The sequence below is a fragment of the Panthera onca genome, chromosome D1 (assembly GCF_046562875.1).
Source record: "Panthera onca isolate mPanOnc1 chromosome D1, mPanOnc1 haplotype 2, whole genome shotgun sequence".
In the NCBI taxonomy this organism is placed as follows: domain Eukaryota; kingdom Metazoa; phylum Chordata; class Mammalia; order Carnivora; family Felidae; genus Panthera; species Panthera onca.
The window spans coordinates 48733005-48759075 of NC_138348.1; the positions used below are offsets into that span (position 1 = coordinate 48733005).

Here is a 26071-nt window from a genome sequence, read left to right on the forward strand (position 1 = left end):
CCTGGGTGTTCCAAGTGTTCCAACCTCAATACAGCTGTGTTTGAAGGACAAGGGAAATTCCAGTCCTCCTACTTCTCTGCCATCTTAACTCCTCCCTAGAATTTAAATTCTGTATACATCCTAATTTTGTTTAGCCTCTGGATATGAGCTTAACATTAAAGAATAATCAGAATTTTCCAGGTTAAGAGTTGACAGATCCAGGGAATGAGAAATTCTGATGATGAATCAGGGAAATACAAATTAAAACCACAATGAGATACCACCTCACACCAGTCAGAATGGCTAAAATTAACAACTCAGGCAGCAACAGATGTTGGCAAGGATGTGGAGGAAGAGGATCTCTTGCACAGCTGGTGGGAATGCAAACTGGTGCAGCCCCTCTGGAAAACAGTATGGAGGTTTCAAAAGATTAAAAATAGAACTACCTTATGACCCAGCAATTGCGCTACTAGGTATTTATACAAGAGATACAGGTATGCTGTTTCGAAGGGGCACATGCACCCCAATGTTTATCGTAGTGCTATCGACAATAGCCAAAGCATGGAAAGAGCCCAAATGTCCATTGACAGATGAATGGATAAAGATGTGGTGTACACACACACACACACACACACACACACACACAATTGAGTATTACTTGGCAACACCAAAAAGAATGAAGTCTTGCCATTTGCAACTACGTGGATGGAACTAGAGGGTATTATGCTAAGTGAAATTAGTCAGAGAGAGACAAATATCATATGACTTCACTCATGTGTGGAATTTAAGATATAAAACAGATGGACATAAGGGAAGGGAAGCAAAAATAATATAAAAACAAGGAAGGGGACAAAACATAAGAGACTTTTAAATACAGAGAACAAACTAAGGGTTGCTAGAGGGACTGTGGGTAGGGGGTAGGCTAAATGGGTAAGGGACATTAAGGAAGACACTTATTTGGATAAACAATGGATGTTATACATAGGGGATGAATCACTGGAATCTACTCCTGAAATCATTATTGAATTATATGCTAACAAACTTGGATGTAAATTAAAAAATAAATAAGTAAATAAAAAAAATTCTGATGATGATAAGTGGATGTATGTATGAACTCAGATAAACCCAGTTCACTTCTCACCTCCTCTGGCTTACTAGACAAGGTGCTTTGCCCATCGCTGCTCCTGTTCTGTTACTTGTACCACTGCCTGACATCCCCTCCTCTTTCCCTCTGCTAGTCCAAACCTATACTCTCTTCAAAGCTCACCTTCCCTCTCACTTCTTCCAGGAATCATTTTCTAGTCATCTAGCATTCAGAAATCTTCTCCCTTTCTGAAATACTTAAAGCCTTGTATCCTCAAATCTGGGAGCTAATTACATGTTGTCGTATTCTGCATGTGAATCTCCTCTCCCATGGGGAACTTTGGACTCTCCAAGAGAGACTTCGTGTGTCCTACTTATTTTCTAGACTCACATCTTTGCAACCTTGGGTAGTTGATAAATAATTATTTATATTTTCCCTTCCTTGCTTTAATATTTAAATTCCTAAAACTCTTCAGCCTAAGCTTAGTCCTGTATCTTCTGAAGGTACAAATACATGGTAAAACACTTTTTACCACATATGGAAACACATCTTAAAAACCTTTTCTTTTTTGCTTTATACTTACATTAAATATCATGGATGTCTTTAAGATTAAGAATCTTGAAAATTGCCTTAAGCTGGGTGATCTTGTGTAGTACACGGCAGGTTGGGGAAATAGAAAGAATGAAGACAGACAGACTGTGACAGTTACTTCACTCCAGGAAAGAATCATGTTTCAAGAGTGAATTGCCATGCAATAAAATTAATGAATATGATTCTAGAATCATTGCATTTTGTCTCACTGCATTCCTAGGTATTGTCCTTTCCAAATACATTTCTTTAGCAGAGGCTGATAAAATGAGGAGCAGAGACTCTGTAAATAAGCTGTAAAGTGCTATTGCTGAGCCTGTGTCTTCCTTTCCTGTAGTTGGGGAGCAGACAGTTGTGCGGAGTTTTCCCATTGCCTCCATCACCAAGGAGAAGAAGATTACGATGCAGAACCAACTCCAGCAGAACATGCAAGAGGGACTACAAATTACATCAGCATCCTTTCAGGTATTAAGAAAGGGAACCATTCTTCTGTTCAAAAGTTCTCTGGCACCTGGGTGACTCAGTCAGTTAAACATCTGGCTTCAGCTCAGGTCATGGTCTCATGGCTCGTGAGTTTGAGCCCTATATTCAGCCCTATATTTGTGCTGATAGCTCAGAGCCTGGAGCCTACTTCAGATTCTGTGTCTCCCTGTCTGTCTGCCCCTCCCCAACTCACACTCGCTCACGCTATCTCCCTCTCTGTCTCTCCAAAAATAAATAAATGTTAAAAATATAAAATAAAGATAGAAGTTTTCTACAAATGATGTGGCCACTTTCTGTGATCATGGAGTCCAAAGTTAGAAGATAAGGAGGATTAGAGGGTCTGAGAGGGTAATCTTCAACTGAGTAAACCCATGAATCATCTTGTACTTAATCCCTCACTTCCTGAATCCTTTGGCCAACTGAGTACCAAAAGATTATCTGTCAATATTTAGATCTCAGAAATTCTGACACACACAATTGACTATTGTTCTCTGCAAACTCATACCTTTGTGTTTGATAAAAGCTTTAGATAGAAAGCAATTCTCTTGGCATCTCTTTCAGAAGGAAGTGCCCTATGGCCCTTCTGTGGAAGAGATAAAACTCTAAGAATTACACTCAGGGGTAAAGTACTATTGGTACTAACTAAATAACCTCTAATTAAGCAGAGAATTTTCTAGGGGTTTTTGAACATATCATAACTTACGGAATTATTGATGGAAAACAGACACTGGGGGCACCTGGGTGGCTCAGTCGGCTAACTGTCCAACTCTTGATTTCGGCTCAAATTATGATCTCACAGTTTATGAGATCCAGCCCCACGTCAGGATCTGCACTGCTTGGGATTCTCTCTTTTCCTCTCTCTCTGCCCTTCCCCTGCTCACTTGCTCACTCTCTCTCTCTCTCAAAATAAGAATAAGAATAAATTTTTAAACTCTGACACTGGAAGAGTGATCTTTTCTTAGTTTTTCCTTTTTACAATTCTGAGTCTGTGATATTTTGCTCTTCCTATTTTTATGCCTTGTCTCTGACTTGTCAGATTTTTAAGTGCTCCAATTCTTGCATCATTCCCTCTAGCCAGGAAGCCACCCCTTGAACCTCCATGTGCTTATTGTGTGAAATGTGAGGCTGCTGACCTCTAAACTCCAGACCTTCTCCCATCACCTGGGGAGAGAAGCCTCCCAGGGATTTCTTCACTGTTCCAACTGCCAAAGGACTTTAAACTAGAATATTGCTTGACTATACTGGTTAGGATTCTAATCAAACAGACTTTTTTCTTACTAGACTTATGGTATCTTGGGGTAAGAGGAGACTTCCTGTGGCCAAATTCCCTGTCTAGAACCAACAGTTGAGGAAAAAAAGAAGGACATGTTACCTGCTTCATCCACTATAAGTTAATTTCCCTATCCCATCATAGAAAAGATGGTCTTAAAGAAACCCAACTTTAAGATACATGATTTTCCTTACCAACAAACCATCTATGACAAGTAAACCTTTCTGAGCTATTTTTAAAAAATAAAACATTATATTCGATGATATCCAAGGTCCCCTCAACCTCTGGACTTCTGCCATTTAGTATTATTTTCTTTTATTTCAGTAACTTGAGGAGAAGTTATCTGGAAATCCTTAATGCCTGTAATGTATTTTATCTCTTTTGTCTCTAGTTGATTAAAGTAGCGTTTGATGAAGAAGTGAGTCCAGAAGTAGTAGAGATCTTTAAGAAACAGCTGATGAAGTTCCGTTATCCTCAGTCCATTTTCACCACCTTTGCTTTTGCTGCTGGACAAACTACCCCACAAATAATTTTACCCAAACAGAAGGAAAAGAACACCTCCTTCCGGTAAGAAGACAGTCAAGTTTCTTCATTTCAGCGTTTTCATAGCTGACTGTCAGGGGAAGTGACCTATCCTGTGGGTCAGTGTATGCATAATTGCTCGTTTTGTTTGCCATTCTGTCAAGCCCATTGGACCAAGCTCAGAAAGTTATAGAACAGCAGCACTGATGTATGTAACAAGTTTCAGAAACTAAAAGCTACAAGAAGTTTTGACCAATATGTCCATTGCTTATGATATATTTTTAGAGAGTGAAATTCTGTTTTCCCTTTTCCCCATATTAATCACTTTCTAACTGCCTTTGAGCAATCCCTTCAGTTTTCTTTGATATCCAGGCCTACTAGACAGTTTTTCTTTGACCTAGAGATGGGAGCCTTTATTTTTTCTTTTTTTATAACTTTTTCTTTTGATACAATTTCAAATTTACAGAAAAGTTACAACATAATACAAAGAATTCCTGTATACCATTTACCAAGATTCACCAATTGTTTGTTTTGTTCCATTTTCTGTATCATTCTCTCTCATATATATTGTTTTCTAAACCACTTGAGTTATACATATAATACCTTTTTAGCCTTAAATATATCAATATATATTTTCTAAGAACAGACCACAGTATATAACCAGGAAACTTAGTTGGTATAAAACTTTCATCTAACCCAGAGTCCTTATTCAAATTTTGCTGATGATCCTTTATAGCTACATTTTTTTTTCTGCCTAGTACAGAATCAGGCATTGCATTTACTTGTCATATTTCTTTAAAGGAACCTTTATTTTCTGATGAAATTTTTAGTAATTTATGTTGAAACTTTTACATTTCAGTTATTACAGAATAACAATTGCATAAAAATTATCTTCAATTAGTGATAAAATATAGGAGCCAAAAGTTGAGTTCATTCACCATTAATCACCTAGAATTTGGGCATCTGCCAGTACAAATTACATATTAGGGAGGAGCATGAAGACTTTGGAGAAAAGCCCTTCCCTTTGCCTGAAAGTAAGATAAGCTAGAGATTATAGAAGAGTTGAGGTCCCAGAGAGTGTGTCATTACTAAATGGCATAGCTGACTACCTGTGCCACTGTTACCTGCTAAGTGAAGGAGACCATGCAGATCCAGAAATGATACATTGAAACATGAACAGCTTCCTAGGTATTTACAGTGGTGAGGCCAGCAACTTGTCTTAGCACTGTGGAATCACAGAGGAGCCTGTGATATCTATTATCCCAGCCCTCTATGGAAGAAACAAAAGTTTGTGTGGCATTTTATGTTTAGAACCTATGGACTAGGAGAGGAAATATATGCACACACACACACACACACACACACACACACACGTATACCCACATACAAAATCAACCTTACTATATCAAGCTTATGCTATTCACCTGCAACAGAGACATAGCAATTTTAAAATTTAAAACATCTTAGAATTGTCTTGAGTATGTAAGCATTTACAGGGTCAGAAGGCAGGACACTATGCATACACACTTAAACATGGTGCTAACTATAATTATCATATGATCTCAAAGAGAAGCCTATGAGTTAGTAGAAAGAGTTTGAATCAGTAGAGAAGGGGGCAGACTGGCTTCCATGCAGGAGGACTGCTACCAGCATAGTTTGTAGGAGCTCGTGGGAGCAGTGGCATGGATAACCAGAGTGCATTGAGGGGCATGTTTGACCAAAAAGCCAAACTGAGTTTAGATTTGGGAAAGTAGCTTATGTCCCACTCTAGGTTCTTGCACTTGTTGCCTACAGCCCTCCTGATGACAACAGTGTTTTATAGGAAATTAGTCTGCTGCCATATAAAAAATGATTTAAGAAGAACAGACTTGCTGAAGGTCTGGACAATACTAGTAGCTGTGGGAATGGAGAAGAAATAAGTTGAGCTGTGTAGGTATCAAAAAGTGTAAATGGTGTCTTCCTATTAAATTGATGTTGTCTTTGGTTTTATGACTTACAGTATCTTCTCAAAAACAATTGTGAAAGGTGCCAAAAGGGCAGGAAAAATGACAATTGGGCGGCAGTATTTATTGAAGAGGAGGACAGGGACAATTGTGGAAGAGAGAGTGAATCGTCCTGGATGGAATGAAGAAGATGACATATCAGGTATGTGAGAAGTCCTTTTTCCTTCATGACTCAGTTTTATTCTTTCTTCTTATATGAGTAAGAATAAGAGACTCATGTCGTTTCCCTTAAACCTTGACTCACAAGAACCTAGATCTCATAAGAAGATTGGAGGCACTTACTAGCTTCTCAGAATTGGAAAAAAATATTTTATTTTCCCAATATTCCATTGTTCAGCTAAGATTCTGTTAAATTATGTTTCTCTGTTACTAACTCCACAGAGGTGGTTGGCCATTGTTACATGGGTCTCATCAAAGGGAGAAAGAAAGAAACCCCAGTGCATAGAGAATTTAGGTATAAAGTAATCCCCAGTACCTTGTCATTATGCAATAAGAATAAGGAAACAAGGACATTGGGTATTCAAAATTAAAGATTTGTGTTTGGAATGAGAACATTGTGGATACTCTTAATCAAAATGAGGGACCAAAGATGAAGGGATCCTTAGATGGTAAGAAAAAAAATGCCTACTACATATTCAAAAGAACAGAATCTGAGAAGCTAAGATTCTTCTCGGTTGGGAAAATAGAGGCAGAAAAACAGTCACAAAATGTTTGTTTTCTATTTCTTAACCCACTACAGAGTATGCTTATGGAATTAACACTAGGGATAATCTGATCTAGTAGGAGGCAGGATGCCTTTGCACCCTTTTTCTTTTCAAGATCTTAGAATCAATCACCAGTAACTATACCACTACTACTAATAATAATAGCAAAGAACCTTTTGAAGAAAGAAACCTCATGTTTTAAGAGATCACTGGCTAAAGGTCTCCATTTCAGTATGGGTAGCTACATACTCTGAGAGCAATGAACAGACCCACTATGTATTACTGAAACAACCGTTTTTTGGAATTCTGGCCTCTTTACAGTCACATGGAAAGCCATAAAAAATTATCCATCACTACTGACTCTTCTAATTTGAAGTTTTAATGATTACACAAAAGAAAAACTATTATTCTATGATAATAATGCCACCAAAACACCAAATTATATAATGTTCTGTGCTTCTCTGAAAATAAGAGGCCAACACAAAGCTGATACCTGATGATATGTTTGCATTGTGAAGTTTACGAACTAAAATACAAAGTCTTATATTTGTAGGGATAAGCTGTTAGGGTTTTTTTTCTTTTTAAATGGAAGAGAGCCTTATTATTTCCCTTGAGGTTACATATCTTTGAGTACATATCCAAAAATTCTGAAACTTTAATTTGGCTTCTCTCACTGTAGAAATAAATAAAAAAGTAAATCAGGACAGTTCTTAACATGGACTTTTCTTTTCAGTTAGAACATAATGGTACCAATTAGGAATGTTGGGTTTTTTTTAAATCCTCCCTAAAATGCTTGATTATTGGGTAAATCCTTCCACATCTAAAATCTTAAGAGATTCTGTAACCTGTGATTGCAACATTGTGAGGGAGTTTCCATGTGTACCACATCCTCTGACAAAATACTTTCCACAAAAAAAGTATAGTGTCTTGATACCCCTCTAAGAAAGGTCTTTTCCCACCAGTGAATTTCTGCTTAATCTAGAAATTTCTAATAAAAGTTTATGTTCTGAAAAGTTAACTGAAATGTGGATGATGAAGTTTGTGTAGAGATTATATTAAAGATAAATTTTACTGATGAGTTAGCTTCTGACAGAGTTTGAGTTTTTATTTTATAGAGTCCTAAATAGAAATCACTATACTTTGGCATTAGTAAACAAGCTAGATTGAAACAGAAAAATACAGCTAATGAATTCAAAATTATATTGTTTTTAGAAACTTTGAGTTAATTTCCCTGGCATTTTTTTTAAAGTTTATTTATTTATTTATTTAAGTCAATTGTACACCTGGGGCACCTGCATGGCTCAGTCAGTTGAGCATCCGACTTTGGCTCAGGTCATAATCTTGCAGTTTGTGAATTCAAGCCCCACATCGGGCTCTCTGCTGTCAGTGCAGAGCCTGCTTAAGATCCTTTGTCTCACTCTCTCTCTGCCCCTCCACTGCTCATGCTCACCATCTCTCTCTAAACTAAATAAAACATTTAAAAAAAAAGAACCATGGGAATCTATCCCTGAAACCAAGAACACGCTGTACACACTGTATGTTAGCCGATTTGACAATAAATTATTGTCATAATTAAAATTGTTTTAATTAAAAGTTTTTTAATTAAAAACAAAAAGAAAGAAAGAAGGCTCTGCACCCAACGCAGGGCTTAAGCTCACAACCCCAACACCGAGAGTTGCATGCCCTTCCAACTGGGCCAGCTAGGCGGCCCTTCCCTGGCATTTTGAGTTAATTTCCCTCACATTTTGAGCTTCTGATATTTTATTTCTTGACTATCCATTACTGTTTTAATTTATGTTTGGACATAATGATTCTTCAAAGAATTAATATGATTTAAACTGTGACATACATAGTGCCTGTAGCCCTAACATAAAACTCTCTTGGTTTAAGAATCCTCTTCAAAGGGAAGCTTTTAATCCTCTACTTTGAGCTATATCATTTTTTCAAAATCTGTTTCTGCATTCACAGTTTCAGATGATAGTGAACTCCCCACAAATACCACTCTGAAGGCCTCAGAGAAGTCTACAATGGAACAGTTAGTGGAAAAAGCTTGTTTCAGAGACTATCAGCGTTTAGGTTTGGGAACCATAAGTGGCAGCTCTTCTCGCTCAAAACCAGAGTATTTTCGAATCACTGCCTCCAACAGGATGTATTCACTCTGCCGGAGGTAAGTCTGTTAGTGGCCTCTAAAAAGACACCTTTCCTTTCTTCCATTTGAGTCTTGAATGGGCTATTTGTCTCCATAGCCCAGAGGGAGAAAAATGCCAGAAAACTAGGAGCAAGCTCTCCAGGGAAATGTGTGTTTAAGGGGAACTTTTTATGCAGCATGAGTAAGCATCTCCTTGGCATTCTCAGAAGTATAATTATATTACTGAACAGTGCCTAGATTAGATCAAAGAGTGAAAGGTAAAAGTTTTTGTCTCCTATATGATTTTTTCTTGTCTTTCTCTTCCCATTTGCATCTTTTCTAACATCTATGTCTGAAGATAAGTTGAAATAAAAATAGAATTTGCCCAGGCAGATAGGAGAGATGAAGGTCTACTGTAGGCTAGGGGTCCACAAACTTTTTCTTTAAAGGGCCAGATACTATATATTTTCAGTTTTGCAGGCCATATGGTCTCATTGCAGCTACTCAACTCTGCCAAAAAGCAGCCATAGATGGTAAGTAAATGAATGGGCAGGGCGTGTTTTGGCCCACGGGCTGTAATTTGTTGACCCAAGTGTAGGCAGGGTTTTCTTGTGCTGTCTAATTAGAATATTTCCAAGGGAAAGTACTTAAAGAATGTAAATGAACATGTTTTCTTGTTTCTATTCTTGTCATCTCTCACTATTTCCTATATCAGTAAGGCCCTATTTCATGCTTTATATTTTTTAAAACTACATTCTGCCATGTACAAGTTTAATCATTTTCATCTCTGGGTAAGCTGTTTCCTTTGCATTCGTAAATTCTTGCTTTGATTAAACAGAATAATGCTGTGAAAGCACTTTGTACATATTTTAGAAAGTTGTCTTAATGTTACTATTAGTTTCAACCCCACTGTTCTTAAAGAACTATAGATATCTCATTTTAAATGACAGTTTAAATTTATAAATACTTGGCCAACAGATGAAAAGGTACTCAACATCCCTCATCATCAGAGAAATGCAAATCAAAACCACAATACAAACTGGTGCAGCCACTCTGGAAGACAGTATAGAGGTTTCTCAAAAAGTTAAAAATAGAACTACCATATGATCTAGTAATCGCACTATTGGATACTTAACCAAAGAATATGAAAACACTAATTCAAAAGGATATATGCACCCCTATGTTTATAACAGCACTATTTACAATAACCAAATTATGAAAGCAGCCCAACTGACGAATGGATCAAGAAGTACACACATACACACACACACATATGCACACAATGGAATATTAGCCACAAAATGGAATATCAGCCACAAAAAGGAATGAAATCTTGCCATTTGCAGCATAGATCTAGACAGTATAACATGTATGGATATAGAGAGTATAATGCTAAGTAAAATAAGTCAGTCAGAGAAAGACAAATACCATATGATTTCACTTATGTGTAGAATATGTATTTTACTTATATGTAGAATTTAATAAACAAAACAAATGAACATAGGGAAAATAAAAGAGAGAGAGAGACAAACTAACAGACTCTTAACTATAAAGGGCAGATGGTTACCAGAGAGAAGGTGGGTGGGGGGAACGGGTGAAATAGGTGAAAGAGATCAAGAGTACATTTACCTCGATGAGCACTGTGTGGTGTATACAATTGTTGAATCACTATATTGTAACCTGAAACTAATTGAACATTATTTCAACTATACTGGAATTAAAATTAAGAAAAAGAAAAAGACCAAAGACATGCAGGATTGAGTGAGAGGTTTAATGTGATTGGTGCTTCTGTTGGAGATAATAGAGGAAATGCCAATATTAAAGAACTAACTGCAGGGAATTTTTCAGAATTGCTGAGAGAAACCAGTCCTCAGGTCCAGGAAGCCAAAATGAATCCAAAGCAAATAAGTCCTCATCTAGAGGTATTGAACTGAACCCGCAGAACATCTAAGAAGAGGACACCAAGCAGTCAGAGAAAAGAGAAAGTTCACCAAAACAGGAATAGCAATGATGAATGACATTTCAGTATCAACAAAGTAAGAAGGCAATGGAATCAAATCTTCAGTAAGCTAAAGAAAATAATCATCAACCTAGGTTGTACACACAACAAAAGTATTTTTCAAAAATAAGGCAATTAAAAGCATTTTCAGAAAAACAAAAACATATATAATAAAAAATACCATTATGAAACTTGAGAAACAAGTGGGAAATACAGTTTGAGATTTGGGCCAAATAAAAATTTTTCATTAAGTACTGAAAGATTGTGATTCTGTTGAGTATGCAATAATTTTCCTGGATACTCTATCCTTCTAATTAAATTCTTTTTGTAGATAGTGTAAGTCGTGGTATCAAGGTGTAATGTCCTGCTGTTTGGGAAGCATGCGATCAAAATCCTGCCTGCCAGTGAGAAAACAGACCTCATTGCTCATTTTGATCTGTCAGAAACAAAATAAAATAACAGACCACTTATTAGAGCCCTTGTAATAAAATGTTTATAGTGATATAAAATAATATATATCCCTCAAATAGTATATTAGGAAGAAAGGAATGGAATAATAAAAAATAATCCAAAAGAAGGCAGAAAGGAGAAAAAAGGGAACACAGAACAGATGGAACAAATAGAAAGCAAATGGTAAGATGGTAAATTTAAATTCAAATATATCAGTAATTACATTACTTATCAATTGACTAAATGTTCCAATTAAAAGAAAAATATTACCAGAATTTTGTTAAAGCTTTATGCTGCTTTAAAGGGAGATATCTAATATACAAGAATTCAGAAAAGTCGAAAGTAAGAGTACAGAACGAATACACCGTGCAAAACTGCCTTTTACAAAATCACACATGACAATTCATTATGACCAAGTGGAGTTTATTGTAAGAATACAAAACTGGCTTGAAAATTGAAAAACAATCAGTATAATTCACCATCTTAAAAGAATTAAAAAGAAAAAATATGTTGCATTCCAGGAGGGGAATCAAAGCAGAAATGGCTACTGTGAGCCTGGTCCAAAGCATGCAGTGATGGAAGGTCCTGGAGACAGTACGTGGTGGGACAGCCAGACAGAAGATTCCTCTAGGCCAGAGAGGCAAGGGAAACTGTAGGGGCGTGTGATCCTCAAGCCCACCCCTCCCTCCTCCTATGGAAATTCGTGCACAAAGCTTGAATATTTGCCTCTGGGGGATCTCAAACTCAAGTGCAGAACTTGCAGAACAAGTGAACTGTGAAAATGGGGCAAAAACATTTCCAAATTGATAATTTTTTTTATTCCAAGAAAAAAAAGAAAAAAGAAAAATATAAATTCACTATATGCAGAAAAGCACTTTATAAAATATAATGTACATTTATGATTTTTAAAAGAAGACTTTTTATCAATTTAGAAATATAAGGGAAGCTCCTTATCTAGTGTCTAAAAAATCCTACAGCAAAAATTACTTTTTGAAAGTAATTGTAATTGAAAACTTTTACTCTGAGATCAGGACAAGGTAAGGATGCCCACTATCACGACTTCTACTCAGTGTCATACTAGAGGTCCTAAAAGGTGCCAAAAGACTAGAAAAAGAAACAATAAAAGGCATAAAGATTGAAAAGAAGGAAAACTATCATTACTCACAGATGACTTGCTTGTATACTTAGAAAATCTGAAGGAATCTACAAATAAACCTTTAAAATTAATACATGAATTTAGTTAGGTCCCTGGTACAAAATTATTATACAAGAATTAGTATATACATAGCAAAGGTAAATAATAAAAAAATGTAATTTTAAGTGATGTTATTTTGGTACTGACACTACTTAGAGTAGCTCTAAAAAGCATTACTTAGGAATAACTCTAATGAAAGATATACAAGACCTCTATGTGGAACAGTCAGAACAATATTGAGGACCATTAAGGATATAAATAAATAGATATTTCATGTCCTTGGGTTTGAATACTCAGTACTTTGAAACTGTAATTTTTCAGCGCACCTGGGGTGGCTCAGTCAGCAAAGCATCCAACTTGGGCTCAGGTCATGATCTCACAGTTCGTGAGATTGAGGCCCACATTGGGCTCCCTGCTGGCAGCATGGAGCCTACTTTGGTTCCTGTTTCCCTCTCTTTCTGCCTGTCCCCAACTCATGCTTTCTCCCTGTTTCAAAAAATAAATAAAAACATTAAAAAAAAAAACCTTTAAAACTATAATTTTTCCAGAAATTGGTCTATAGATTCAGTGCTGTCCCAATCAAAATTCCAGCAAAATGTTTATGGAAATTAAAAAGATGATTCTTTTAATATATAAAGAGTATATAAACTTTAATATATAAAGTTATATAAAACTTCAGAAGGTCAGGAATAGTCAAGATAGTCTTATAGAATAATACTGTAGGATACCTAGACTTTTCATAAAGCTACAGTAATTAAAATAGTATGGGATTGACACAAGGATAGTCAAACAGACCATTGGGGCAAAATAGGGAATATAAAACAGCTCAACATATATGGACACTTGATTTAAGGTAAAGATAGCACTTAACAGCAGTCAATAAAAGATGTTTTTTCAATATGCTGGATATCCATATGAAAAAAAATTAATCTTGACTCCTGCCTTATATCATACACAAAAATCAATTCCCACTGGTCTATGGGTCTACATGTAAAAGGTGAAAATAATAAAGCTTCTAGAAGATAGAAGAATATCTTCATAACCTTGAAGTAGGAAAAGATTGCTTAGGACAGGAAAAGCACTATCCATAAAATAAAAGACTGATAAATTAAGACCTTCTGTAGATATCAGAAGAACATCAGGAAACATTAAAAGAGTAAAAAGGCAATAAAAAAATGGCAGGGGGCTTAAACAGGAACTTCACAAAAGAAGACATCCTGGTGGCCAATAAATATCTGAAAAGATGTTCAACCTATTAGTCTTTAGACAAATATAAATTAAAGTCCCGATGAGACTACTTTATACCTGCAAAAATGGCTAAAACTTAAAAGATTAACAATACAAAGTACTAGTAAAAATGTCAAGCAAGTGGAACTCTCATTTATTGCTTGTGGGACTGTAAATTGGTTAAACAACTTTGGAAAGCTGTCTCGCAGTATCTGCTAAACATCTATGGACCATATGCGTAACCTGTTATTTGCCCAGAATTTCCAATAGAAATGTATATGTGCTCCCAAAAGACATCTACAGGAATGTTCATGGCAACATTTTTCTCACATAGTCAAAAACAATAAACTACTCAAAATCAACAATAGAAGAAGAGATAGTGTAATCACATAGTGGGATACTATACACAATGAAAATAAACTACAGCTATATGCAGTAGCATGGATGGATCTCACAAACATAATGTTGACTAAAAGAACCCAGATACAAAAGAATAAATTTTATTTGTTCCTTTTATCTAAAATTCAGAAACAGAGAAAACTCATCCAGTTTTTTAGCAGTCAAGGAGAGTGGTAAATTTTGAGGAGGAGAGAGAAATAGTGATTGGAAAGAGATACAGGGGATCTTCTTGGATTCTGGTAATGGTCAATTTATTGACCCAGGTAGTAATGATATGGATTTTTTTGTGTTAATTCATTTGTGTTTCAAGCTCCATATTTAAAATACATGTCTTGGGGCACCTGAGTGGCTCAGTCAGTTAAGCATCCAACTCTTGATTTTGGCTCAGGTCACGATGTCAAGGTCTCATGAGTTTGAGCCCCACATGGACTCTGTACTGACAGTGTGGCGTCTGCTTGAGATTCTCCCTCTGTCTCTGCCCCTCCCCCACTTGCCTCTCCCTGTCTCTCTCAAAATAAACTTTAAAAATAAATAAATAATTTTTGTAATTTAAAAAAAATAAAAGAGGGGCGCCTGGGTGGCGCAGTCGGTTAAGCGTCCGACTTCAGCCAGGTCACGATCTCACGGTCTGTGAGTTCGAGCCCCGCGTCAGGCTCTGGGCTGATGGCTCAGAGCCTGGAGCCTGTTTCCGATTCTGTGTCTCCCTCTCTCTCTGTCCCTCCCCCGTTCATGCTCTGTCTCTCTCTGTCCCACAAATAAATTAAAAAAAAACGTTGAAAAAAAAAAAATTAAAAAAAAAAAAAAAAGAAAAGAAAATAAATGTCTTACCCCTCAACAAGTATGTTTCTGAGTCTTAGAAAATATCACAGTAATAACCTCCTCTTGGGAGGTTATTAATATGAAATCTCTTTAGTGTAATATTTCTAAATAAACTAAAGGAAATGACTCTGAAACCTGCCTATCTTCTTGTGCTTCCTATTCTAAAAAACAAAGTACTTTGTTTTGTATTTTCCCAGTGTCATATCCTGTAACTTTATGAGCTAATCTTTTCTTAAAAATTATCAACATGTAGTGTCAATAAAATATTTAAACTTATTTTGACCTTTGAACATACTGTTCTCATAACCAAAAATCATTTGGTTTTGATTTTTAGTTCTTTCACCATCTCAGGCAGACTAATGTTAGTGTGCTCTATTCTCAGCTGTTACTGCAGCAGACTAATGAGTTGACAATTTGACTTGTCATCCTCATAAAGTTGCTATTAATCCACTAATCTTACAATCTATATTTCAAGTTGACAAAAAGTAGTGTGTAAGACAAAGGAAATCATCAGTTTAACAGAGGCCTTTTTAGTAATTCTATATAGCATTTTTTTTTACTTTAATTTTCTTTAAGTTTATGTATTGTGAGAGGGAGAGAGAGAGCAGAGAAGGAGCAGAGAGAGAAGGAGACAGAAAATCCAAAGCAGGCTCTGTGCTGTCAGTGCAGAGCCTGACTCAGGCCTTGATCTCACCAACCATGAGATAATGACCTGAGCAGAAATCAAGAGTCAGATGCTTAACTGACTGAGCCACCCAGGCGCCCAACACAAGATTTTTATTTTTTTTTTTAATTTATTTTGTTTTTGAGAGAGAGAACACATGAACGGGGTAGGGGTAGAGAGAAAAGGAGACAAAGGATCCGAAGCAGGCTTTGTGCTGAGAGCAGAGAGCCGGACGCAGGGCTCCAACTCATGAACCGTGACATCACGACCTGAGCCAAAGTCAACACTTACCCGACTGAGCCAACCAGGAGCCCCAGAATTCTTATTTTCTAGGCTTAGGTTATTCCACCTGCAGTATCATTGAAGGGGGCTTATTTCAAAAAAGACTACGGATTAGTGGATAAATTAGCTATTTTCACTATCTAGGGCTTTTTTTCTCAAACCCTGAAGAACTGAGTTAAAACTAAGTTCCATGTTTAAAATACATGTCTTGGGGCACCTGAGTGGCTCAGTCAGTTAAGCATCCAACTCTTGATTTTGGCTCAGGTCACGATGTCATGGTCTCGTGAGTTTGAGCCCCACATGGACTCTGTACTGACAGTGTGGAGTCTGCTTGAGATTCTCCCTCTGTCTCTGCCCCTCCCCCACTTGCACTCTCCCTGTCTCTCTCAAAATAAATAAACTTTAAAAACAGTAGGGGCACCTGGGTGGCTCAATTGGTTAAGTGTCGACTTTGGCGCAGGTCATGATCTCGCAGAGCCCCACATCGGGCTCTGTGCTGACAGCTCAGAGCCTGGAGCCTGCTTCAGATTCTGTGTCCCCCTCCCTCTCTGCCCCACCCCTGCTTGTGCTGTGTCTCTCTCTGTCTTTCAAAAATGAATAAACATTAAGTAAGTAAGTAAATAAATAAATAAATAAATAAATAAATAAATAATTTTTAAAAAATAAATAAAAGAAAATAAACGTCTTACCCCTCAACCAGTATGTTTCTGAGTCTTAGAAAATTACTGTGCTACTATGATACTCATGTTCTTATATTCTCTCTCTCCCTCTCTCCCCATTTCTTTCCCTTTCTCTCTCCCATTCCCACTCTCTCACCCCATTCATTCTTTTTCTCCTTTCCATGTCCCTGAAGCTATCCTGGCCTTTTGGTTGTACCTCAAGCTGTACAAGACAGTAGTTTACCAAGAGTCGCCCGCTGCTATCGACACAATCGCCTGCCTGTTGTATGTTGGAAGAATTCAAAAAGCAGTACCCTGCTTCTCCGATCTGGAGGATTCCATGGGAAGGGAGTGGTTGGTCTTTTCAAATCTCAGAACTCCCCTCAGGCAGGTAAGCATCTCTGTACAGCACAGTTGTGATCCTTTCACTTTAGAGAATTCCTAAAAATAAAGGAAGTGATATCTGGGAGTGTCAATTGTGCCCTTATATCAGGCCTTCTCTCGCACACAGACTTCTCCACGGTGCAATATGAAACATTTACTATTTGACAATGTGGGTTTCCACCTTGAATTTGGCATCTTGCTAAATATGTCTGTCTATATTTGTATTTTAATATAAATTATCATAATAGCCTTTTGTTCTAGGCTATTTTTATTTCAGCAAACCAAACTATCCACAGATGGAAACTAGAGTATACTAATCTTTCTCTTTCCTTCTGGGGAGTATCCAAATATATTTAACAGCTTCAGAGGCAAGTAGGGATTCTCTGGCCCATGTAATATGAGATATTTTATCTCATTCCTACAAGTAACATGCACACACACAAACAAGTCCACAAACCAATGACCAAAATGCTGCCTTAAAAGAAACTCTCAAGAAAAGAATATTTTAGGAAGCTAGAAGAAGGCCAACTTAAGAAAGCAGATAGTACTACTGTCTCTTTTTCTGAGGATTTTTAAGTACTATGTCTGAGGTCTTGAAGTCAGTCAGAAGCTATATTCTGCAGACCTTTCCCATAATTTCTAGCTTATAGTAAATGTTCAGTAAAATTAAACAATAGACCACCAACATATCAGATCCAATTTAGGGATGGCTGTGTTCTTAACTCTTTGGAAATGAGGTAAGTCAAGTTCTGTGGTTCAGCGGGTAGAACCATGTACTTTTGATATCTCTTCTTTATTCTCATCCATTTCCCTCCTGAAAGTTAAAGGTTGGCTAGCGTATCTTTGATCATTCAGCTGAGGGCAGCACACACACAACATCATCGTCATCATCATCATCATTATCCTGCCTGTCTTGGAGTCTCAACACTAGTATAATTAAAGGCAATTTGTTTTTAACTATTTCGACACTGAGGAATCCTCCCAAGCCACATAGTGGATATAACAGAACACAGCATATGTAAGTTACATAAAGTGAGGGAATCATTTTGGGAGCATTGATGGATATATCACTGATCATTGATGACTATGTTAATTTTTCATTGGAAAAAGTTGAAACTATTTTATTCACTGGTTTCTGATTTTTTAATCTAATATAAATTTGCTGTATTTCATATTTTTGAGCTCACACATATGCTCACATTTTAATGTCTTTGAAATTGGGATACATCTTAAAATTGATGTGATCAGAGAGTTGTCATAGTTTAAATGGAAGAGTTGTTTTTGTTTTTAAGTTTATTTATTTTTGAGAGACAGAGAGCACAAGCAGGGGAGGGGTAGAGAGAGAGAGAGAGAGAGAGAGAGGGAGACACAGAATCTAAAGCAGACTCCAGGCTCTCTAGTTGTCAGCACAGAGCCCAATGCAGGGCTCAAACTCATGAACTGTGAGATCATGACCTGAGCTGAAGTCAGACACTTCACCAACAGAGCCACCCAGGCACCCTTAAATGGAAGAGTTTTTAATTCTTAGTACATAAAATAATGGTGCATCTTATAATTTATGACATCTTAGAGTTCATAAAATATAATAATGGCACCTTAAAGTTTATAAAATATAATTATGCTAATTTTTTGTTCAGGATGTAAAAAAAAGTTGTTTATATCTGTTGTCTTTCTAATGAGTCCCCCATGATGCCTCTTTAAAGTGCCTGGGCCAGTTTTAGTGATTCTTTGTTCCACACAAACCAGCTCAGACTCCCTCCAACCCAGAATTGTTCTCACATTTGTTTCCCTCCGTGCATACACAGAGGCATTCCCTCTCTGCCCTTCTCTTAGAAGGACTAGGGAATCTGGCAGTGGCTGTTGCTACCTTCTCCCCATCTTCCTTCACTCTTCCTGCAACAGACTCCTACAAGTTCATGTGCCCTGTTAGGCCTTTGTGGCAGAATTAGAAGAAAACTACTGGTATGGGTGCCATTCTGGGATACCTAGGGAACCCATTCCATCCTCTGCTCTCAAACAGTGGTATGGACAGGATAACTACACCAATTCTTGGAAGGACAGCCCTGTGCTGGTTTTCCAGACCTAGGCTCTTTCTGGGAGGATGGCAGAGCCATCTCTGATGATGATGCAAGCAAGAAGTAGGTGTGGTGAAACCAGTATCATAGGAGGATAGCCATTTAATAGTTTACAGCTGTAAATGGGACTGGTTTCTATATTTGGGTGTGGTAATTTGAAGATACACAGAAAGAATAAGATAGGTAGGTAGGTAGGTAGGTAGGTAGGTAGATGTCTTAACATAGAGACAGTTTGTTTTATTCACTATCTTTTTCTTTTATAGCTCCTACCTCCTCTTTAGAATCTTCCAGTAGCATAGAACAAGAAAAATACTTGCAAGCCTTACTGAATGCAGTTTCTGTCCAACAGAAACTCAGTGGCAATAACACCCTTACTGTCAGACCAGCACTTGCTCTGTCTCCAGGTAAGATTTGATAATACTTTTCTTCTTGACAACTATGAAAGCTTCATTCCTTGGGTTAGTCTCTTCAGTTATTTATACTGTTCCTTCAGTATGACCCCTTGAAGTTTTACCCTATGGGACTATAACTTTAGCTCCTTTTACCTAAAAATCAGCATACCACTGTTAATGTCTAGTAACAGTAACCAAATGTGGAGATTCAATTATTTTCTTTTTAAAAGAATAATAGGAGCTGGGAACATAAATAAAGTTATCTCTTTTTTCTTAGAATCTATTTTACATAGACTTTAAAATATTATTACAAAGTGGAATGTATAAGTTGAACACCTGATTATTAAATGCTTATGTAGTAAATCATCATGTATAAGTTTGAAATTCCTGAAATTTCTGCAACCTTTTATGATTTGTAGTACAGTTTGTTTTCATTAGATGTGGATGAAGCCATTAAGACTTGTACTAATATTCTGTTTCAGTTATCATGTGATGGAACCCCAAAGGGTTCATGTAGAGGTAACCCTAATGTGTTAGACACAGGAGCATGTGACTTGAAAAGTTGGTCTCCTTGGCTTAATCAGCTATTTGAATTAGCTCAACATAAGCAGAAAGTGGCTTTTCTTGTAAAGTAACACCATGCATGCCTTGCTTCATTTATCATTAAATTCTCTGATTGCACTTGCCAAACCTAACTCTCTATAATCTTGCAAACGTGTGTATCTCTGAGGAAATAGTAACAGTGCCTTGTTATCTCTATTAAAGCTTTGGGTACTTAAAAAGTACAATGTTTGGCAGCAATTAGACATGCTACACATGAAGATAACTTTTTGTCATTTGAGTAATGTTAACCTGAACGACATGGTTTTTGTTCTTCTTTTTGGCTGACTTTCAGGGACTGAAAGGAGGACTTCAAGAATGTCCACTGTGCTTAAGCAGGTAGTGCCAGGACATTTGGATGTAAACCCATCCAATAGCTTTGCTCGAGGAGGTTAGTAAGATTGATTTTATAACTGAGCACTGATACAACCTTAAAATCAGAAAACTTTACTCTAGATAGTGATACTCTAAATCAACTAATTATGGTTCAAATTGTTCTTAATTACCCTTTTCGAAATAAATGGTCTAATTTGTTACTGGTGTTGTGGCAGATGAGTTTAGCTGCATGGGACAAAATGTATAATAATTGCTGAAATCTTAGCTATTGATGATTTTGGAAGCAGTGGGAGGTGAGGGGAGCGTGTCTAAGTGGTCAGCCCCATGAATACTCCACAATGCTTCAGGTTTGCAGGGTAGAAAGGCTGATCACCGAAGCATAAGCAGCTAGAGAGAAGTAATCCCAGACTCCAAGACTTGTGCTTCCCCAATGCCTGTAATTTTTACTCCTGTTCTCTGAAATGCTAGTTTAGGGAACAGAAGAGAATGATATCCATGTTACACTTTTTTTCCCTCTGGGCTTTTTAGCTTTTGGCATAAGGAAATAGAGAAAGGCCTGTATTTGCTCTTCTAGCCCCAAAGGAGGTCCACTTTGGTATCTGGAGATTATGTGAGATTCTTTTACTTTTCAGAGGTAATTACAGAGCAAGTATCTTGATTGTAAAACTTCCTATTTTACAATGGATTTATATAATCTTGGGTTTTTTCTCTCACGTCTGTGTGATGCTGAATCCCCTTGAAAATTTACCAAGTGAATGATCCAAGTTCTGCTTGATCATCATCAGTAATGGGAAACTCATTTCTTCCTAAAAGTAGTCCCTTGCATTTGTAAGCAACTCTATATTTGTTAGAAAATTCTTTCTCATATTGATCTAAAAATCTGCCCCTATGTAACTTTGCATAATCTGCCCTCTACAGTCAGAAAATTCTAAATCTTAATCTCCCACATGCCAGCCCTTCGGATTTAAAAACTGATCTGATCTTTTCTCTCTGAGAGCTTCCATTAACTCCAAATATCCCTAATTGGAACAGTTGCATTCCACTCACCAACTTTGTCACTCAGTGAACTCTCCACGGATTTGAACTCATGCAGCCTAAGATTACATCAGATACGAGGATGGCCCCATCATTAGGTTGACCCACACTGTGATTAAGATCACTTGAAATCTCTTCCCATGTGCTATTGTTCTTAACAATATACAGTACTAGCCTTGAGGGTTGGTTTTTGAACCTAAATTTACTATGTACTATACCTACAAAATTCCATCTTGTTTTACACGGACTATTGTTTTAGACTTTGGATCCTAATTCTGTCTGCCTCTGTATTAGACATTTTCCCAAGCCTCTTCTCATGCATCAGTTTGATCTCTGCTGTCATGTAATTTGTTGTTTAAAAATATTAAACAGCCAGAGCTAAGGGCAAAAGTCTTCATCAAACTAATATAGAAGCTTCCCTGAAGAAAGAGATTGATCTATTAATACATACCAGTTCAACCTCACCTGACCCATATTTCTAAATCTCTGCCAATCTCTTTAATTTGGTATTTTCCAGTCTTTCCAAGTATTAATTATATCACAAAAGATTATATGGTTAGTTTACCATGACTCATTATAAGAATTAGTGCTTTTTCCTAAATAATCACAAATTATCCACTAGCATCCATTCTAGAATTTAGTTCAGAATCAACATACAGGAAGGCTTTATTTTACAAAATTCACTTTTTTCCCTTTTGAAAAACCAGATTACTATGCACATCTCCTAGCAGTCATATTGGTTCTTTAGATACTTTTTTCCCACCTCATTAGAATGTTCTATAATTACAGGATTTCCTAATATCTTTCAGCCTTTTTCACTCATCTTGTGAATTAGTGAAATAAAGGTCACTGTATTAGTTTTCTAGGGCTACCTTAACAAAGTGCCACAAACTGGTTGTCTTCAACGACATTTGTCTCATCATTTTCTGGAAGCTAGAAGTTCAAAATCAAGATGTTGTCAGGGTTGGTTCCTTCTAAGGACAATGAGGCAGAATCTGTCCCATGCCTCCCCTCTAGTTTTTGGTAGCTCACTAGCCATCTGTGGCTTTCCTTAGTTTGTAGAAGCATCACCCAGGTATCAGCCTTCATCTTTTCATGATGTTCTCCCTCTGTGTCTGTCTCCAAATTTTCCCTTCATATAAGGACACTGATCATATAGAATTAGGGTTCCATCGCCCTCCAGTATGACTTCATCTTAATGAATTACATCTGCAATAACCCTATTTCTAAATGAGGCAACATTCTTAGGTGCTGGGCGTTAAGACTTCAACATATGAATTGGGGTGGAGGCACACAGTCATATATAGCTTTATAGCTATATAACCCATTATAGTCCTATATAGCTTTCTTTGGAATTTTTTAAATACCATTGTTTTAAAGTTTAAGATATAGGCCTCGTTCTTCTCATTTCTTTCTTGGTGAATTTGAACTAAAAGATAGTACAGTGACTTTCTCCTAAGATTCCTGCCTAGTATTTCTGTTGCCCAGAGCTCCTATCCAAATTTGGCCCAATATTGCAGTTCCCCTTATTGCTTTGTTTAGCATCTGCAAGTTTGTATGGTCAGCAAGGCATGTCAACAGTTTTCCATGCTCTGCTCTTGAGTTTTGCCTTTGTCAACTTCATCAAGGACACATTATTTATTCCTCCATTTGGCCAGATGACTTGTAATATAAATTTCAGATGCAAAATGGTCTCATCTTCTATGTTAGCACCTAAGGCTCATGGACATTCACCAATGTGTTTCACCTACATTATCTTCTCTTTTTTAATACTGGCCTCAGACTCAGTCTTTTTTATACAAGGGGATCCCCACTTGTGGTTACATTCTAATCATGAGTTTATTCTTTGCTATTCTCAAAAGTACCTAAAAAGCTGTATTTACCTCTTAGGGTCAAAATCTCCCATTTAATTTCTGATCCATTCTGGGCATAATGAGGTCATAATTATTATTTCTGACACCCTTCCCAAATATTTTCTTCTGAAAATTATTGTGAACTTACTGTGTTTCCTCATGATAGTTTTTTGCTCCTAACCAGATACTCATCATTCTGGTATCTTAAACTAGGATCCAGAAACATATATCTTACTCTTTTATTCCATCTCCTAATTCCTCAATGCCAAAGCCTCCCAGATCTTCCAAGGTCCCAGTGGTTAACTGGAAGATGAGATACTGCTGTTTCCTGGTGTCTTCAACTTCTCTGATCCCTAGAGCTGCTTCCTTTGTCTCTTCCAACAGGGTCATTCCTCCTCACATTGAATACCAAGAATGGACTGGGCAAGCAATTTGGGAAGTCTTAGAAGATTCCCTGTTAACATGACCATGACAGGCAGACACACACTCACATAGGCCAGGGCCAGACTAGGTGTGGATGTTTCCACACCCTGCAAATAGTTCATTTCCTCTTTCCTACCCTCAAGGAGAGTCTCTTCATTTTTCCAGATAGTGAGGCACCACTTCTCCAGAAATTCCTCATCCTTCCTGTATGGAAAGATCCTCCTAGTTCTAAATTTTCCTCCTAACCTTCTCCTTTTTCTCTTCTATGTATCTTTACTACCTTTTCATTCCTTTCATCATGATAGAGTCTTAGGTACTGGTTTTTTCCTTAGGTTATTTTCACTGTGTGCCTTTCTCACTCTGCTGATAAGCCAGAGTTCAGACTGACTTCCACCTTCTCCTTTACCCTTTTCTCAGTCAGGGTGACCACTTTGCATTCTGTGTGCATGTTGATGAGTTCCTAAGTCAAGGGAAGCAACCTTTTTTACACAAGAACCAGTGAAGGAAAAGTGAGGATGTGAATAGAACACATTGCTTTTCATTTAGAATTAAAATCATTTTTGAGGCCCATGGGGAAAAATACATATACTTACAACTTGGATAAATTATTTTGTTGACTACAAAAATGTCATGAGGAAATCAATACTACTACCTCTTAAAAACAAAAGTATAGCAGCTCAGTATATTTGATAAGTAGCCACATGGAGGCAGCCTTTTAATTTTCCATCCTTTACATTTCTGTGGCTTTTCAGTTTCTCTACATGTAATATTTTATCCTTGTAATAATCTCTAGGATATGTGTTTTAAGAGGCTCTGAGAAATGAAGTGACTTGGCCAAGATCACATAGCAAATAACAGCATAACTGGTACTGGGATTGGTTCAGTCCATTTCAGTACAGCATTCACTGAATATAGCTTGTACCTCATACACATGGATAAATTCAGTACCCATCCCCACATCCCACCCAAGCATCTTTCCTCCCCTCCTTGGCCTGAACAGAGTAGAAGGAACAATACCAGTGCTCAGGAAACACTCGTGCTTTGAACACCAGTGCATTCCCATCAGTGGAGTGAACTGCACCACTTCTTCCCTGAAGCAATCCCCTCAGCCAGCCCCTGCTGGACAGCCCCAGAGCCACTTGGTTCCTTACATGACAAAACACTTACATTCAAATTCAAACTATAGCACTACCACTTAATGTGTGGTATTAAGCAATTTAGGAAACCTCTTAATGCTCAGGGTCCTCATCTGTAAAGTGCAGATAATAAATAGTATTAGCTTTAGAGTATGAGGAATAAGTGAAATATCTGTAAAGCACTTAGCTTTTTTTTTTTTTTTTTTTTAACAACAAAAACTGTGCTTTTATTTTGTCTATCTCTTTCTAAGTCACTTCAATTCTTTTTTGAAAATCGGACACAAAACAACAACAACAACAACAACAACAATTTTGTCAAAAAGGACATTGCTCTTCATTCTCATTAGCCCAAATGAAGAATTGTCAGCAGTATTTAACAGGGTAAAATTATTTATGGTTTTTGTGTTTTATCAACACACACATCTATATACATACATACATAGAGGTAGAGATCACCAGGTACTACATCCTTTTTCCTAAGTCAAGTCACATACTACCAATGAATGCATGTTTCTGCTTATCTCACCCAAGTCTGTGTGTCTTCACCACCCTTCAAATTGTTCTGTTAGGACACGGCAAAAGGTACCCACAAAACAGGCAAACTAACAAAGTATAATTATGGTCTTCTTTAATATATATTTTAATATTACTTGAGGCCAATTTCAAGCACTTCAAATAATCTATTATTATAACAAAGGTTTTTCTAATAAATACAGCCTTTTGCTATCATTTTCAGCTTTCTTTTGATAATGTGAATTGATTTTTTTTTTTACATCAAGATAAATTTTATTTTATTTTATTTTATTTATTTATTTATTTTTTTAATATATGAAATTTACTGTCAAATTGGTTTCCATACAACACCCAGTGCTCATCCCAAAAGGTGCCCTCCTCAATACCCATCACCCACCCTGCCCTCCCTCCCACCCCCCATCAACCCTCAGATTTTTCTCAGTTTTTAACAGTCTCTTATGCTTTGGCTCTCTCCCACTCTAACCTCTTTTTTTTTTTTTTCCTTCCCCTCCCCCATGGGTTTCTGTTATGTTCCTCAGGATCCACATAAGAGTGAAACCATATGGTATCTGTCTTTCTCTGTATGGCTTATTTCACTTAGCATCACCCTCTCCAGTTCCATCCATGTTGCTACAAAAGGCCATATTTCATTTTTTCTCATTGCCACGTAGTATTCCATTGTGTATATAAACCACAATTTCTTTATCCATTCATCAGTTGATGGACATTTAGGCTCTTTCCATAATTTGGCTATTGTTGAGAGTGCCGCTATAAACATTGGGGTACAGGTGCCCCTATGCATCAGTACTCCTGTATCCCTTGGATAAATTCCTAGCAGTGCTATTGCTGGGTCATAGGGTAGGTCTATT

At 37.1% G+C, this 26071-nt stretch overlaps 1 protein-coding gene across 4 annotated transcripts in view; it reads left to right on the top strand.

Moving 5' to 3' along the window:
- Positions 1-26071, top strand: part of SBF2 (SET binding factor 2) — a 490796-nt gene that overhangs the window by 424989 nt on the left and 39736 nt on the right. For 3 of the 4 annotated variants that reach the window (XM_060605981.3, XM_078433202.2, XM_060605979.3), the window contains exons 23-29: positions 1989-2116; positions 3796-3971; positions 5926-6071; positions 8602-8800; positions 16650-16846; positions 19178-19318; positions 20202-20297. In XM_060605981.3, coding sequence (XP_060461964.2) covers positions 1989-2116; positions 3796-3971; positions 5926-6071; positions 8602-8800; positions 16650-16846; positions 19178-19318; positions 20202-20297 — 1083 coding nt within the window. The remainder of the gene's footprint in view (positions 1-1988; positions 2117-3795; positions 3972-5925; positions 6072-8601; positions 8801-16649; positions 16847-19177; positions 19319-20201; positions 20298-26071) is intronic. The other variant, XM_060605980.3, reaches the window with a different exon arrangement.